Source organism: Ixodes scapularis, unplaced genomic scaffold (assembly GCF_016920785.2).
Source record: "Ixodes scapularis isolate PalLabHiFi unplaced genomic scaffold, ASM1692078v2 PGA_scaffold0__279_contigs__length_252992795, whole genome shotgun sequence".
Lineage (NCBI taxonomy): Eukaryota > Metazoa > Arthropoda > Arachnida > Ixodida > Ixodidae > Ixodes > Ixodes scapularis.
Window position 1 is genome coordinate 126,682,485 of NW_024609835.1, and position 12,658 is coordinate 126,695,142.

Genomic DNA, 12,658 nt, shown 5'->3' on the forward strand with positions numbered 1-12,658 from the left:
CAGCAGAGAGAGAGGGAGAGGAAGCGTCCTCTGAGAGAGCACACGGGAACCTACACGGCACTCCCAATGACGTCACTAGGAGGGGGACCAGGTGTGACCCTGAAGGCTGGGAGCGAGTTGAGTGGTGCCCGAAATGCCAATATTTCTCTTTTTTTTAAGCAACAACTAGAACATGCAGGCGACATCCGTTTACTGATCTTTACTTGAGCAGTTACTTGAGAAGTGACAGAGGGCAACCTCCAGAAATCTTTGACCGAAGTCCGGAAATCGTTGCACCCCCCCCCCCCCCCCCCCCCCCCCCCCCCGCTTTAATATGTTTAACCAACTAGCCCACCAGATGATCTTGATGCAGGGCATCCAAGGAATGATGCAAATCTACAACATTAGATGACAAAATGTTAAAATCAAGTAATCCAACGTTCCTTTTAGTTCATGTTAAGATGTGCATGTGAGACAAACACACAAAAAAAAGTTCTCACCTTTTGGTTCTGGCTTATTAGTGGTTGAGCTATGTTGTAAGACTCCTTAGGACAGCAGTAGATGAGTTTGGCCCCCATTGCCTGTTGGAAAATAAAAGATTAGCCTCATTACACTAGTGTAAGTGTAATGGTGTAACTTATATCAAATGATTCACGAACAAATGTATCTTACCAATAAATACCTCCGTGTTCACATTACTTTTAATGTGTCGTGAAAAGCTCCTACCCATCACGTAATTGCTAACGCTAAATCTATGCTTGAATAACCAAAACGAAATTTTACACTAGACCCAATGTTATTCAAATTACTTTTTGTAAAAATCTAGTTTGATCCAAGCTGGAATACGCCATTCGGAGACCTGCAAAGTTGCAGCGTACGTTTTGTACTCTCTTACTATCATCATAGTGCTAGTGGCTGATCTAGGAAAGTCACTCTATCCCTGCCGCTCCTTTTCTTAAATCAAAAAATATCTCGTTTATGCATTTCTACAGAATTGATCATTATAGTGCTCTACTAGACTACAGTCGCCAACCGATTTTTCGGACGCCGATAATTCGGATTTGTTCACTACTTCGGACCTAAAGAAGGAACTGTGACCTACCCGATAGAAATAATGCATATTCACGACCAATGTTTCGGACAGCTCTAGTCCGAATTTCAATTTTTCGGACATAACTGTCGCGAGCGATCGACGGAAAACACCACTGAGAAGCTGCACATGGATTGGCTGCACATGGATTGGCTTAGTTTGGCATTAATACTCGAGTACTGCTAAGTCCTACCGCTAGGTCTGTGTTCCAAAATTTACTCGATCCGACTCCGGTGTAAAGGTTTCGTACCGTGACGTTCCAAAACTTACTCGCGCTTGCTCGATGACGTCGGAACTCGCATTCCAGAAGCGAGTTGTTTACTCCCCAGTAATTACTCACGCTACCCTTCTCAATCGCAGGATGACATTAGATAAAATTGAGTAAATATGTCACGTGATCCGTTCGTCGTCTGCTTTCTGCGCCGACAGCCATCAAAGCTCGTTTGCTCCATTGGCTTTAGTAGTGGTTGTTCGAAATTACGAAGAACGAGGTGCAGTCATTTATGAGTGGCTATTGTGATTTGCTGGTTTTAACGCAAGAATTGACTGCAGACCCAGGCTGTGCACCTTCACCGGGAAGGTATACCCACTGTTATTATCATAGTGCGAGCGTAAACAGGAGCTTCTTTGCATCCTCGTCCTTGGCGTTTGAGGGAATTCCGTATTACCACATTCACGGCTCAAAATATTTGAATACAGTAGATGATGCAAAAGTATTTTTTTCCCCAGAGGGTCTGTAATAAGAGGATAACGCTCGTAAGGCAGTGAAGACTTCGAAGATTTTATGTATATGATCAGTCAACAATCCCTCCCCAAGAAATTGGCTATAGCGGTTTAAAAAATTTTCTTTGTGACATTGTGATTATATTCCCGTCAAAGCGAACATAAGTTACATATCACTATTGAGAAAGTCCTCTGCGCTGTCCCGCTACACCATGTGGAAGCAATTTCTGCAAAACATAATCGGGGCAAATTACGATGCGTGGAATGTATGCGTTTAGAGTGCCTGGACTGAACTTACAGCGATTGCACTGATTAATAAAAAAAATTTTTGATGTCTAACTGAAAGGAGTAAGTAATTTTGATATCAATATACAACCCAAAAGGAAGGTAAGCAAAAGGAGCTGGTGGAGCCACTTCAGAAAACATTGCATAGTCATTAATATTAGATTCTTTGGCTGCTTTCTCCATGATCAAAAAAGATTGTCTGCTATTTTCTGCCACCACTGCTGTGTTTTCTTTTTGCCGTAGCCGAAGATGAAGCCAGTCCGCGTAGTATCCAGGCGATTATAACGGCCGTTCCAAAATCGAGTTGCGAATTGTTTACTTGCAATATCACGTGGCATTACCCGCTGACGCAGGAGACAGGTTACTCGGGTAAGATTTGGAACATGGCCAAGGTGACGCTGCACGACTTTTCTTTCTCTAGCTGTGCGTCATTATCATCATCATTGTTGTTACCATTTTACTTTGTTCATTCGTCATTGCAGTCGTGGACTTGCACCTCTCATCTCGATCTCGTCTCGGTGAATCATGTTTTCGGACTATGCTGGCTCGGCCGTCATTGCCCCATCCATTCTTCCGCCGCCGCTATGAGTCGCTAAGAAGCACAGAAAGTACTCCACCATAACGCCAGAAAAGAATGCAGTGATTCTGAAGCTAATAGAAAGTTGCCGAAGGCAAGTGGAGGCGCAACCTGAAACAAGGTGTGCATGCGTAACCTGAAGCGAGGCACTATTTACGGGTTTTTTAAGCTCGCTTAGACGTAATAAAGGCAATCTTTTTCATCTGGTGATTTTCCGGACTGCGCTATTATTTGGACATTTTTTCGGTCCCTGCGAAGTCAGAAAAATCGGTCGGTGACTGTATTCCTTAGCTCCTCGTAAGTTTCAACACGAGTCGATCGTCAGTTTGTAGTTGGCCTACCTTATTGTTAGAGCCCTGCATATCCGCAGATTATCCACGGATATCCGCGGTAAACTGACGGATTCGGATAAAAATGATTCAAATTTGGCAGATTGCGGATCGAATGCGGATGCCAGGGGCTGCGGATGCAGATCGGATATCCGCAAGTCCGGATATCCGCATCCGCAATGAGTGAGTGGTAATACGAAAGTGTATCATCAAATGTATTGAAGGGGCAAACTACACTCTTAGAATAAATGTGCCAATTGGGAATAAAATCAATATTTACATCAATAAAGATTTGAGTCTCACTAAATATTGCTTTAGAAGGTTTTATCTTGCCAAAAATACTGCCCCCGGAAAAAGGGAAGAATGCAGGAGTATCAGTCGTCGCTAATACGATACTATCAATTTTTTTTTTTAAGTTTTAATAATGCTTGATTTTATTATGTAAAATGAATGCGCAGATCGAGAGTCGGATAGGGTTCCAAATTTTGCGGATGCAGTTCGGATACGGATACAAAGTCTGCAGATGCAGATCGGAAGCGGATATAGAGAAAAAGAAATTCTTCAAAAAACATTGATTTTTATAAATTACATATTTACATCCATCTACATCCAGAGAGTATTCCCAGAAATTTTCACTAGATTACACTGCATAGTTAATTTTTTATAAATTATTTTCTGTCCACCGAAGCTAAAGAAAAGGTAGGGTATGAAGCACTTTGAACGCAATTTTCTGCGTTAAACTTTTTGGTATAAATTCCATTTTAGTCGATCTATCGTTTGATAATGGCAATACAGGGAAGGCTCGTTCTTCACTTTTCCTGACGGAAATTTAATAAGGAATGCGCCTATGGAGTTTGTTTGTCACTTTACAGATGTCTTTTATAAAATATGTTGACATTTTGTCGGGGACACAGAAGACCAAAAAGTTGACAAATTTTGCAGAAGAGAAAATTGATAGAAATCAATGACTTTTTACAAAAAACTTTCCATAGGCACACCCCCTAAGCATTCTGCTACATATCTAGCGAATAAAAATCTTGAATATTGTGATAGTTTTCCGACGATAGATTAACTAAACAATGCAGGGGTGTTGCTGATAGAAGCTGCTCTAATTTCCTTCCCACTTAACCGACAGACCTGAAATTTTGTTATGCACCCTCTAGCATGACCACAAGCCTACCCTGTAAATTTCATTAATTTTAAGCCAAGGGTTCAAAACTCGACCCTCCCAGGGGGTGTCTCCCCTTAAGAACATTGCAGATGCGGATACAAAATCAGCGGATGCAGATCGGATCCGGATGATCAAACTGTTATCTGTGCAGGGCTCTAATTATTGTGAAACATCAGCTTACATTGATGCCCACCCACCAAAAAGGTCATCTGCCTTCTAGCACCTTCAGTAAATGTATCATTACCTGATTTACTTAAAGAGGTGTGACCTATCGCCTTTGCTAATATTGTAACGGACAGATTACTGTCTAACAAAATTGCATTCTTCGTTTGTATTTACAGCACCATTCGTTAGGCACCTATGAGAGGTGCCTAGCCAATGACACTATCCCTGCCTCGTCATTCGCCAGCCACCTTTCGTAGATTGCAGCGATTGGCTATGACTGTGCTCTGTATGGAAGTAACTGAGGAAGGCTTGTTCTTACACGACGCATAAATTATTCGAGTAACTGCGGTACCAATGCGGACAATAAGAGCTGAAACAGTCCTTCGCACATCGTTGGCGTGCCTGCCGGTTTCTTGGAGGGCTGTGGTCCAAACTAGGAAGGAAATGCGGAGTTGAAGTCCCAGACTTCAGACTATTCGACAAATCGAGAGATAGTAGAGCTTACCTATCCGGTCTTTTTCTGCAGTAGCACAAAAAGGACGGATAGAGTGTTTCGGCTCGTACCGTCCGTGGGGGAACATGGATGCGTGGAAAGTGACAGGCAAGACGCAAAACCATGCTACCCCGTAGTTTGTAGCATCCGCGAGATGGGAACGGACGCCGCCCTCGTACGCACCTTGGCCTCGGTGATCTTGCGGACAGACCGCGAGTACGCCCGAGCCGCTCGCGAGTGCGCCTCCTTCTGGGCGACGGACAGGGGCTCGCAGTCGCACTCCATCAGCAGGGGCAGCACCACGTCCGGGTTCAGAGGATTCTTGGCAGAGAGTATGCGTGCCGAAAAACTCCTGGCCGGTGTATGGTACGGCGTCGATCGGACCCCATGCTGAGACCAAAGATGCGGAGCACGATCGTTAGCGGCAGCCTCACAACGTAGTCATGGAATGTTTGTGCTGCCAATTTCCCGTCATTGCAAGCTCCTTATAGTAGACATGTGAGAGTATAAATAGTTGCTAATAAATTGAGAATGGCAGGGTCTTGCTTTTCGAAAGCCCAGCCTCTGGCAGGCGCTCCATGCTCTCCGCCAAGCTTTGACTGCACGCCCGCGATTGAGGTGCATAAGACGCCAAAGCTGACGAAGGTAGGCAGCCCACGCCAAAGGTTGGACAACCGAAGATGCTCCCTCTGCTATTCTCACCTTGCCAGCGACTATAGTACTTTTGAAAGCAGAATGCTTTTACGGGCTGGTTTCCAAGTGTAGAGCGCCACGAAAGGTCCCTACAAAAACGTTACAATACAGCCGAGTCACGTAGCCTCAATTAAGCGGAAAGCGTTTCAACCAAATTACCTCACGTATGTCTCGACGTCAAGCAACTTTTCTCCAAAAATTTAGCGGGAGAACTTCCTGCTAGAAAAACAAGAGGTGGCTGCCAGACCTCTGGTCTTTATACCGGTGCCTGGTGTCGCAGAAGACAGTGATGCACCTACCATGGGACCAGGGGCCGGTGCTCCGGGTGCCTGGGGGATTCTGTTGAAGGGACCCCCCTCTGCTCGCACCTCGGCAGCCAGGTCAAAGTCCTCGTCTGAATCGGCGCCCTCGGCGGCGGACGCCACCGCCAGGTCATACTTGCGCACGGTGTCCGAGATCTTGAGGGCGGCCACACGCGCAGCCTTGCGAGAAGGCCGGATATTCGACTGCGGAGAGTCCTGGAAAGTGAAAGGTGATTAAAACCTTTCGTCGGCTCCCAAAGATCGCCGATGATGGTTATGCTTGCCGTTAGTTTGTGCAAGGGGGTGCTTGACTTTCCCAACAGCACTTAGGAATAGCATACTATGTGCGATCAGCTGTTCACGAGACAGAAGTTTGTTGAGGGGAATAGAAAAATCGGAGTATCAGCTACAGTTTTTTGCGAAAACTTGCACATTTTTTTATGGTTCCTCTCACAACACGACATTAGCAAAATAACTAACAAAACCTGAGAATAACCCCAAGAGGAAAAGCCAACAAAACAAATGACAGCTCAAGTTTATTTGAAACTGTTTAAATACATGCATGGTTTACTTTCCCTTCTGCTCTTTTCCTTTACAGCCTTTGGAAATATAACCTGACATGTAAAACACACCTTACAGCACCAAGCACATTACACTTAGTATTTTTGTGGCTCACATATTGACGGTATCAGAGCCAATCTTAGAGTAGCCCCAACATGACAGGAGATAATTAAGCTTTTAGCTCATTGATAACTACTAGAGCACTCAATATCACTCATACAAAGTCATTTGATTGTAAAATGAGCTATAACTCCTTAGTTCGTAATTTGCATGCACTGCTACAATACGAAACAGTCACACCTGCCATATAATGGCAACTTGGGCCATAGATTAAAAAAATGTGTGTCATGTGTTCTAGCTATATTAGTACAGAATCTATGGAATTGCACCTGCTATGAAGGAGCATAGTAGGTAGTTGCAGGTAATTTTGCCATAAAAATCAGTGTATGTACTAACACCAATGAGGAATCTTTGGGTTCATTTTCAAAACACAGGCTAAGCAACTAAACCTGTGCTTTTAGTGACATGAACTAGACTACCAAGATCAAAAATGGTATCAGGAAAATGCACTGGCAAGACGAAAATAATCCCTGGAGAAGGGGAACAAGAGGGACAAAGGACAAACACAAATCTCCAAACACAGCTAGGCGACTGGTGAGCGACCGAAAAAATCTGCCTGGTCCAAGTATCGAACCCGGGACCTCTCCATTACAGGTGGAGCGCTCTACCAACTGAGCTAACCAGGGGTTAGACGTCAGTAGAGCAAACGGGTTTTATCAGCTGCCACCAGCCTAACATCAACAAGGGTGAAGCTTGCAGTTTAAGGTTATAATTATAATACAATTAAATGCAGAGGTGCAAGCGAGCCGGAAAAGAATGATGTCCTTTTCGTCATTCTTGTCCAGCTCGCTTGCACCTTTGCATTTAATTGCATTATAAATATGCACTGGAAAGCTTTTTCAGCAATACCATAGTAAGGACAATTGTAACTAAAAAAATGACCGCATCTCCACGTGGTGAATGATGTTGATTGCGGCAAAGCTCTGGTGGTGCTGATGATACTGATTTTGTTCATAGGTAGTGCTGATGGTGGTGATTTTTTTTTATTGCTCATAGGTAGTGCCGAGTTCCAGGTTGCATTGGTATGGAATGTGTGGTATGGAACGTGGTTATATATGTATTTGAGCATTTGACCGCAGCGCCCTCTCGTCTATAAACAATAAGCCAATGCATGCAAAGTTTAACACGATTATATACGCATCTGACCGCAGCGCCCTCTCCTGTATAGACGTTAAGCGGCGACATGCAACGTTTCATCCATGACATCCCCAGCTTTTGAGTTACTACCACATCTCAGAGCCCCCTACCCATACCGCAGTCGTGGCTGAGTGGTTAAGGCGATGGACTAGAAATCCATTGGGGTCTCCCCGCACAGGTTCGAAATCTGTCGACTGCGCAAACAATTTTTCTTTTTTTAAGAAGACAGATGGGATGGCAATCGATGTGAGCACGGACGCCAGACGGACAAGGCTAAACCCTAAGGAGCTTCGCCCCTAATATGTGACAAGTTAAGAATGCAGTAGAAGCTTCCCCTGTCCTCAATGACACTTCTGTTAAATGCCCAAATGCCCAAGCACAGTCAAAGCATGAATGAAGGCAACAAGCACACATATGAAAGCAGGGTTTCTACAGCATTCTTAACCTGTGATAGACTATAGTCAACTGTCATTATATGAAATTTAAAAAAAAAAAGAAACAAAAAAAAAAAAAACCTACGCTCTCGGCTATATGGCGATTACTTTAATGTATTTACAAATCGCTTAGTTCATACGCAAAAATTTGGCTGGTTATTAAATTTAAGAGAGCTGGCCTTCGTATTGAACCAATCAATCCATACTGACGGTGCAACGAATGAGTGATGGTTAGCAAGAATGTGGCCTCTAAGAATAATGACGGCCACTCCTGTCTTTGCCACATGCGTAAGCATAGGAGTTAATTTCTTTTTCTTATTCTGAAGTGCTAAGCAAGAAGTCAACAACTACACTTCAAGACAACTTCCTGAAGTAATTATAGATTTGGCCCCTTGTGCACCCAAGCACTTTCAGCATTGATCAAAGCTGCTTATGCATGTGCACTCCTCACTTCTGAAATGCCACATAACTTTATTCCAGAGTATAGAAGGCTTTTCCAACCTGTGATAGTAATTAAAACTGGACTCCACGAAGCAAATAAGCGACAAAGTTTATTTGGTGGAGTCTGACTGCACGCAGTGTCAGAACAGTTGCTGTTGACATTGCAAGCTGAGTGAACGTGTTAGTTACATACTTGTGCTTTGCATTTTGTTTGTACAAACTATTTCCTAATTATACACTTGTAGCTTTTGTTTTATTTTATAATTCAAACAATAATGATTGAGTCAAATTGCCAGAGAAATTGCTACGAGTTAGAGTAAGGAGCCCGGCGTTTGCTAGTCATATCCAGAATTCCAACTGCGTCAACCACTTGGTGACAAGAAAAATGATGTCCCAAGGAAAGGGGCCATCGCCTGCGAGCAGAGTGCAGATCACAGGAATTACGTGGCACACCAGAAGCTTCAACCCACTTACATCCAAATACCACTTATCACAATATAAAATGTGCTTCGACTAAGTGCAGGATGGCACAGAGCCAGCAAAACAGAATGCTTTCTTCACTTGAGCATGTGCAAGTTAAAGCCTGTCCATCAAAGCTCCCCCTTAAAACTACATCTTAGCCCTTCGAAGGCCATGTGTCGGATGTCACTCGACAAAGAAATATTCCCTATGATCAGGAGTTGGGGCTTTCCCGACAGTCTCATTTCTGCTTTGCGGCCAATTGTTGCACACACCCTGACAATTTAGACTAGCGTCATACACCATAGGAGTGAAAGCATGATGCCTTCCATTTTGTACCTTTATGTGAAAAAGCACAAGCAATAACTTTTTTTTTTTTCTAAGACCAGCAAATTTTTGCGCGCACATTCACACCTTGTTTATTATAGCAGATTTTTTCTCATTCGCTTTTATGGAGCCTCATGAATTCATGAGGCGCCCGTCTCCATAGCCTAGAGAGAGTAAAGTCGCCGCTTGACCTCTGTTTGCCCTTGTGACCAATGAAGGGTGCTTCAATGCCTTCTGCCGGCGGCAGAGGGCGTCGACGACATTTCAGCCATCTTGGTGCATAAAATCAGGGTTGGCAGTATGGGGATTCCTGTGGTCTGCCTTCCCTGATGGCTGTGATAACGGCCACAGTTCGAAACGCTTCGCCTCCTTCACTGTGAGCTCCGACCTGTTAGTGAGGCGGAGGGTCCCGTCTTGGAGGGCCCTCCCCTCACTCTCTCTCGGGGGCACCTCTTTCCGTTCCCCTGCTCAGATGCGGATCACTGCTGACAGGCGAGGAAGTTTGGCCTCGTCTTTTCCCGCTTTCTGAAAGGGCACTTGTTCGGTGAACCCGAAAGAGATAGCACACGTATTGGCGACTTCTCTAATGCTTTCCCGCCCTCTGGCACTCCGGAACCCTGCGTCTGGCAGGTAAGGACCTTTTCTTACCTTGCCGGCGCGGGGGGCATTTTGGATGGGGACACAGTAGTTCATGTTGAGAGTGTTTTAATAAATACACTTGGACAATGGCCTTTCTCTGGTACGTGTCTTCTCTTTTGCTATGTTCGTGACAGTGAGACAAGGTAGACAATCATTGGCACCGACGGAGGTAATTTATCGAACTGAACCGCAAAAATGTGGCCCTAAACGTCGTCTATATTGCCGCGAAGATGTGGGGACCACGCTACTAGGTTTGATGTCTCCTTTGAGATTGCCGCCATTGTTGAGATGGCCCTTCGGTTACTGTATCGGTACCTCTGCTTGGTAGCTAGCAAAATCCCACACCAGTTATCTGAAATCACAGGAAATGCTTTTCCGTCCTCCAGAAATGTTAAAACAGTCTGCGACAGAGAAAAACATTATCACCCAAGCTCCCAAACACAGTATCTAAAGCTGAGGAAGTTGCATTTTTTAATTGTGACAATCGACAGTTGAGTTTGCTGTGCACTAAGCACCAAGACGGCGGCGCCCACTAGCAGATCGGGGAACGGAGCGCAGATACCATAGACCATTCCATTTAGAGCTCTCAGGGCGGCGCCATTTTGTTTGATTGCAGCGCCCTCTCCAGTCATCCGGGAAGTTCAGCAGGTTCGGCGGGTAGAACGAGAGAGAGCACGCACCTGATCCCGCTGGCAGACGACAAACCGGGAAGTTGCCGTTCTCAAATCTTTGGGCTGTACCGGTGGGCTGTACCGAACATCAAACTTTCGCACGTGGCTGCTGTTGTGAAGTGGTTCGCGTTCTTAGAATATTTATGGCTGCTCCAAAATTAGCCTATAGTGCTCTGTTGTTTTATTTCAGTAAATGATCAACTAGCGTATCTTTGTTCCGTTCCTTCAATAGCAGTGGAGTCAGCAGGCGGTACTACCCTCAACCACTGCGTCTATTGCATCATGAGAGTACATTTTTATTTATTTATTCAATATTTCCACTCATGACCGCTAAAGGCCTACACCAGTACAAACTTTGTAGAGTAAAAAAGCTACAGCAACCAAATTTATTTCATGCCGGAGAGACCGGCCGCTCTGAAACAGTTTTCCGGTCTTTTTGTTTTTCTATTTGCATGCAGGTAACAGTGCAATTGGACCCGGTTAGTCTTTTTACCAAGCATAGCATTACACGATAACTTGCATATCGAAATCCGCGCATCTGCGCTTGAAATTTCAGAAATGACGTGATTTTAAAGAGAGTTTGAACGCCAGCCGGATGTTAGGCACAGCCCACTCTGCGGAGCAGACGACGCAAAAGGTGAGAAAGGGAGGGCATTTTTTTCTCCCTCCGCTCTTCCTTGTGGAACGGTCTATAAGCGTAGCTCATTTAGTGGCATGTTTTCAGCATGTAGTCAACAGATGGACCTGGTCCAGTCTGCTTGGACCATGTGGAAGCCAACTCGCCGGCTTGCGAATTCCCACTTTTTATAAAAACTATGTTAACGATTCAAGTGACAATGAAGGTAATTTTAGCAGACAAGACAACTCTGCAGAGCACTGTGAAAGTTTCTGTGATGGATCCCCAGACAATGGCTGTTACGAGTTCTGTGAATGACAGTGATGAGGAGAGTCTTATGGACATTGCAATTTCTCAAACCTGGACAGCCTAAAAAAATGCAGACCACAATTTGGAAACTCCTTGTTGTACACTCCAAGGTACAGAGTCAGACACCACTTAAAACACTATGTTTTCAAGGATGCTTCGGTGATACATTTTATTTATGACCACTAAGTGATTGTATTGTTTTAGTCTAAAATATTTCTGACCCAAGGAACCAACAAGGTGCAAAGTCGCATGACCCCAAAATTTTAAGCTTGATGGACATTGCTCATAAAATCTCCACAAGAGGAAACAAACTATCAAGAACAGTGAACGTTTCAAGATCATACCTGATCCAAGTCACTGTTGTTAGCAGCTTCGAGGAGGATCAGCTCACGGCTGGTCTTCCGTTTCCGCTTAACTCCATCAGGATTAGGGCTAGGCTTTGGCTTGAACTTGGGCTTGGAAGGAGACGGCTCCTGTCCCGAGAGGCGCATAGAAGGAACCGCAATCTTGCGCACCACCCCTCGCTCGGCATAGTCAAAAGGGCGGAAGTGTCGTGAGCACACAAAGAGGTCATCCGCCTCGGCTTGCTCCTCTGTGAGACCAACAGCTGTAACCCACTTGGCTCGGAGTCCATCCCCTTTTTTGGGAAAGGGGTGCCACCAAGTGCCAGTGTTGTCACACACCGAAACGGCGCACACCTTCATCATCGAGACGCGTCAACTACAATGCTGTACATCTTGCTAGATCGCTCCCTCCTCTGAAATGAGAAAAATCAGCAAGAGACACATCTGTCAGGCAAAAAGCAGATACGAAAAGTAATAAACAAACAAAATGTGAAGGAAGGAAGCAAAACTGCTCTGTGTGTAGAAGGCGAAAGTTTGTGTTACACATGAGAAATAGAGCCCTGCATGGGCCCGGGCCGACCCGACAGCTCGGGCTGGGCAGCTCGGGCTGGGCAGCACGTATTGTCTTTAAGCAGGGCTTAAAGGGGCCCTGCAACCATATTTAAGCGTCTACCTTTTTTGCGGTTTCCACGTCCCTCGGGGTTCGACCAAGCCGGCGGGCACAGAGGGAGTAACTAAATATCAGTGCGTCATATTTTAACCGGACGACGCGGAAACCTCCTCCACCTACGGG

General features: G+C 45.0%; 1 protein-coding gene across 2 annotated transcripts in view; it reads right to left on the bottom strand.

Annotated features, from left to right (window-relative positions):
• LOC121835505 overlaps positions 1-12,658 on the bottom strand; it is a 42,154-nt gene that overhangs the window by 25,653 nt on the left and 3,843 nt on the right. For both annotated transcript variants that reach the window (XM_042289757.1, XM_042289755.1), the window contains exons 2-5: positions 11,866-12,278; positions 5,805-6,023; positions 4,996-5,202; positions 480-560 (exon numbers count right to left, since the gene is read on the bottom strand). In XM_042289757.1, coding sequence (XP_042145691.1) covers positions 480-560; positions 4,996-5,202; positions 5,805-6,023; positions 11,866-12,228 — 870 coding nt within the window. In that variant the 5' untranslated portion in view covers positions 12,229-12,278. The remainder of the gene's footprint in view (positions 1-479; positions 561-4,995; positions 5,203-5,804; positions 6,024-11,865; positions 12,279-12,658) is intronic.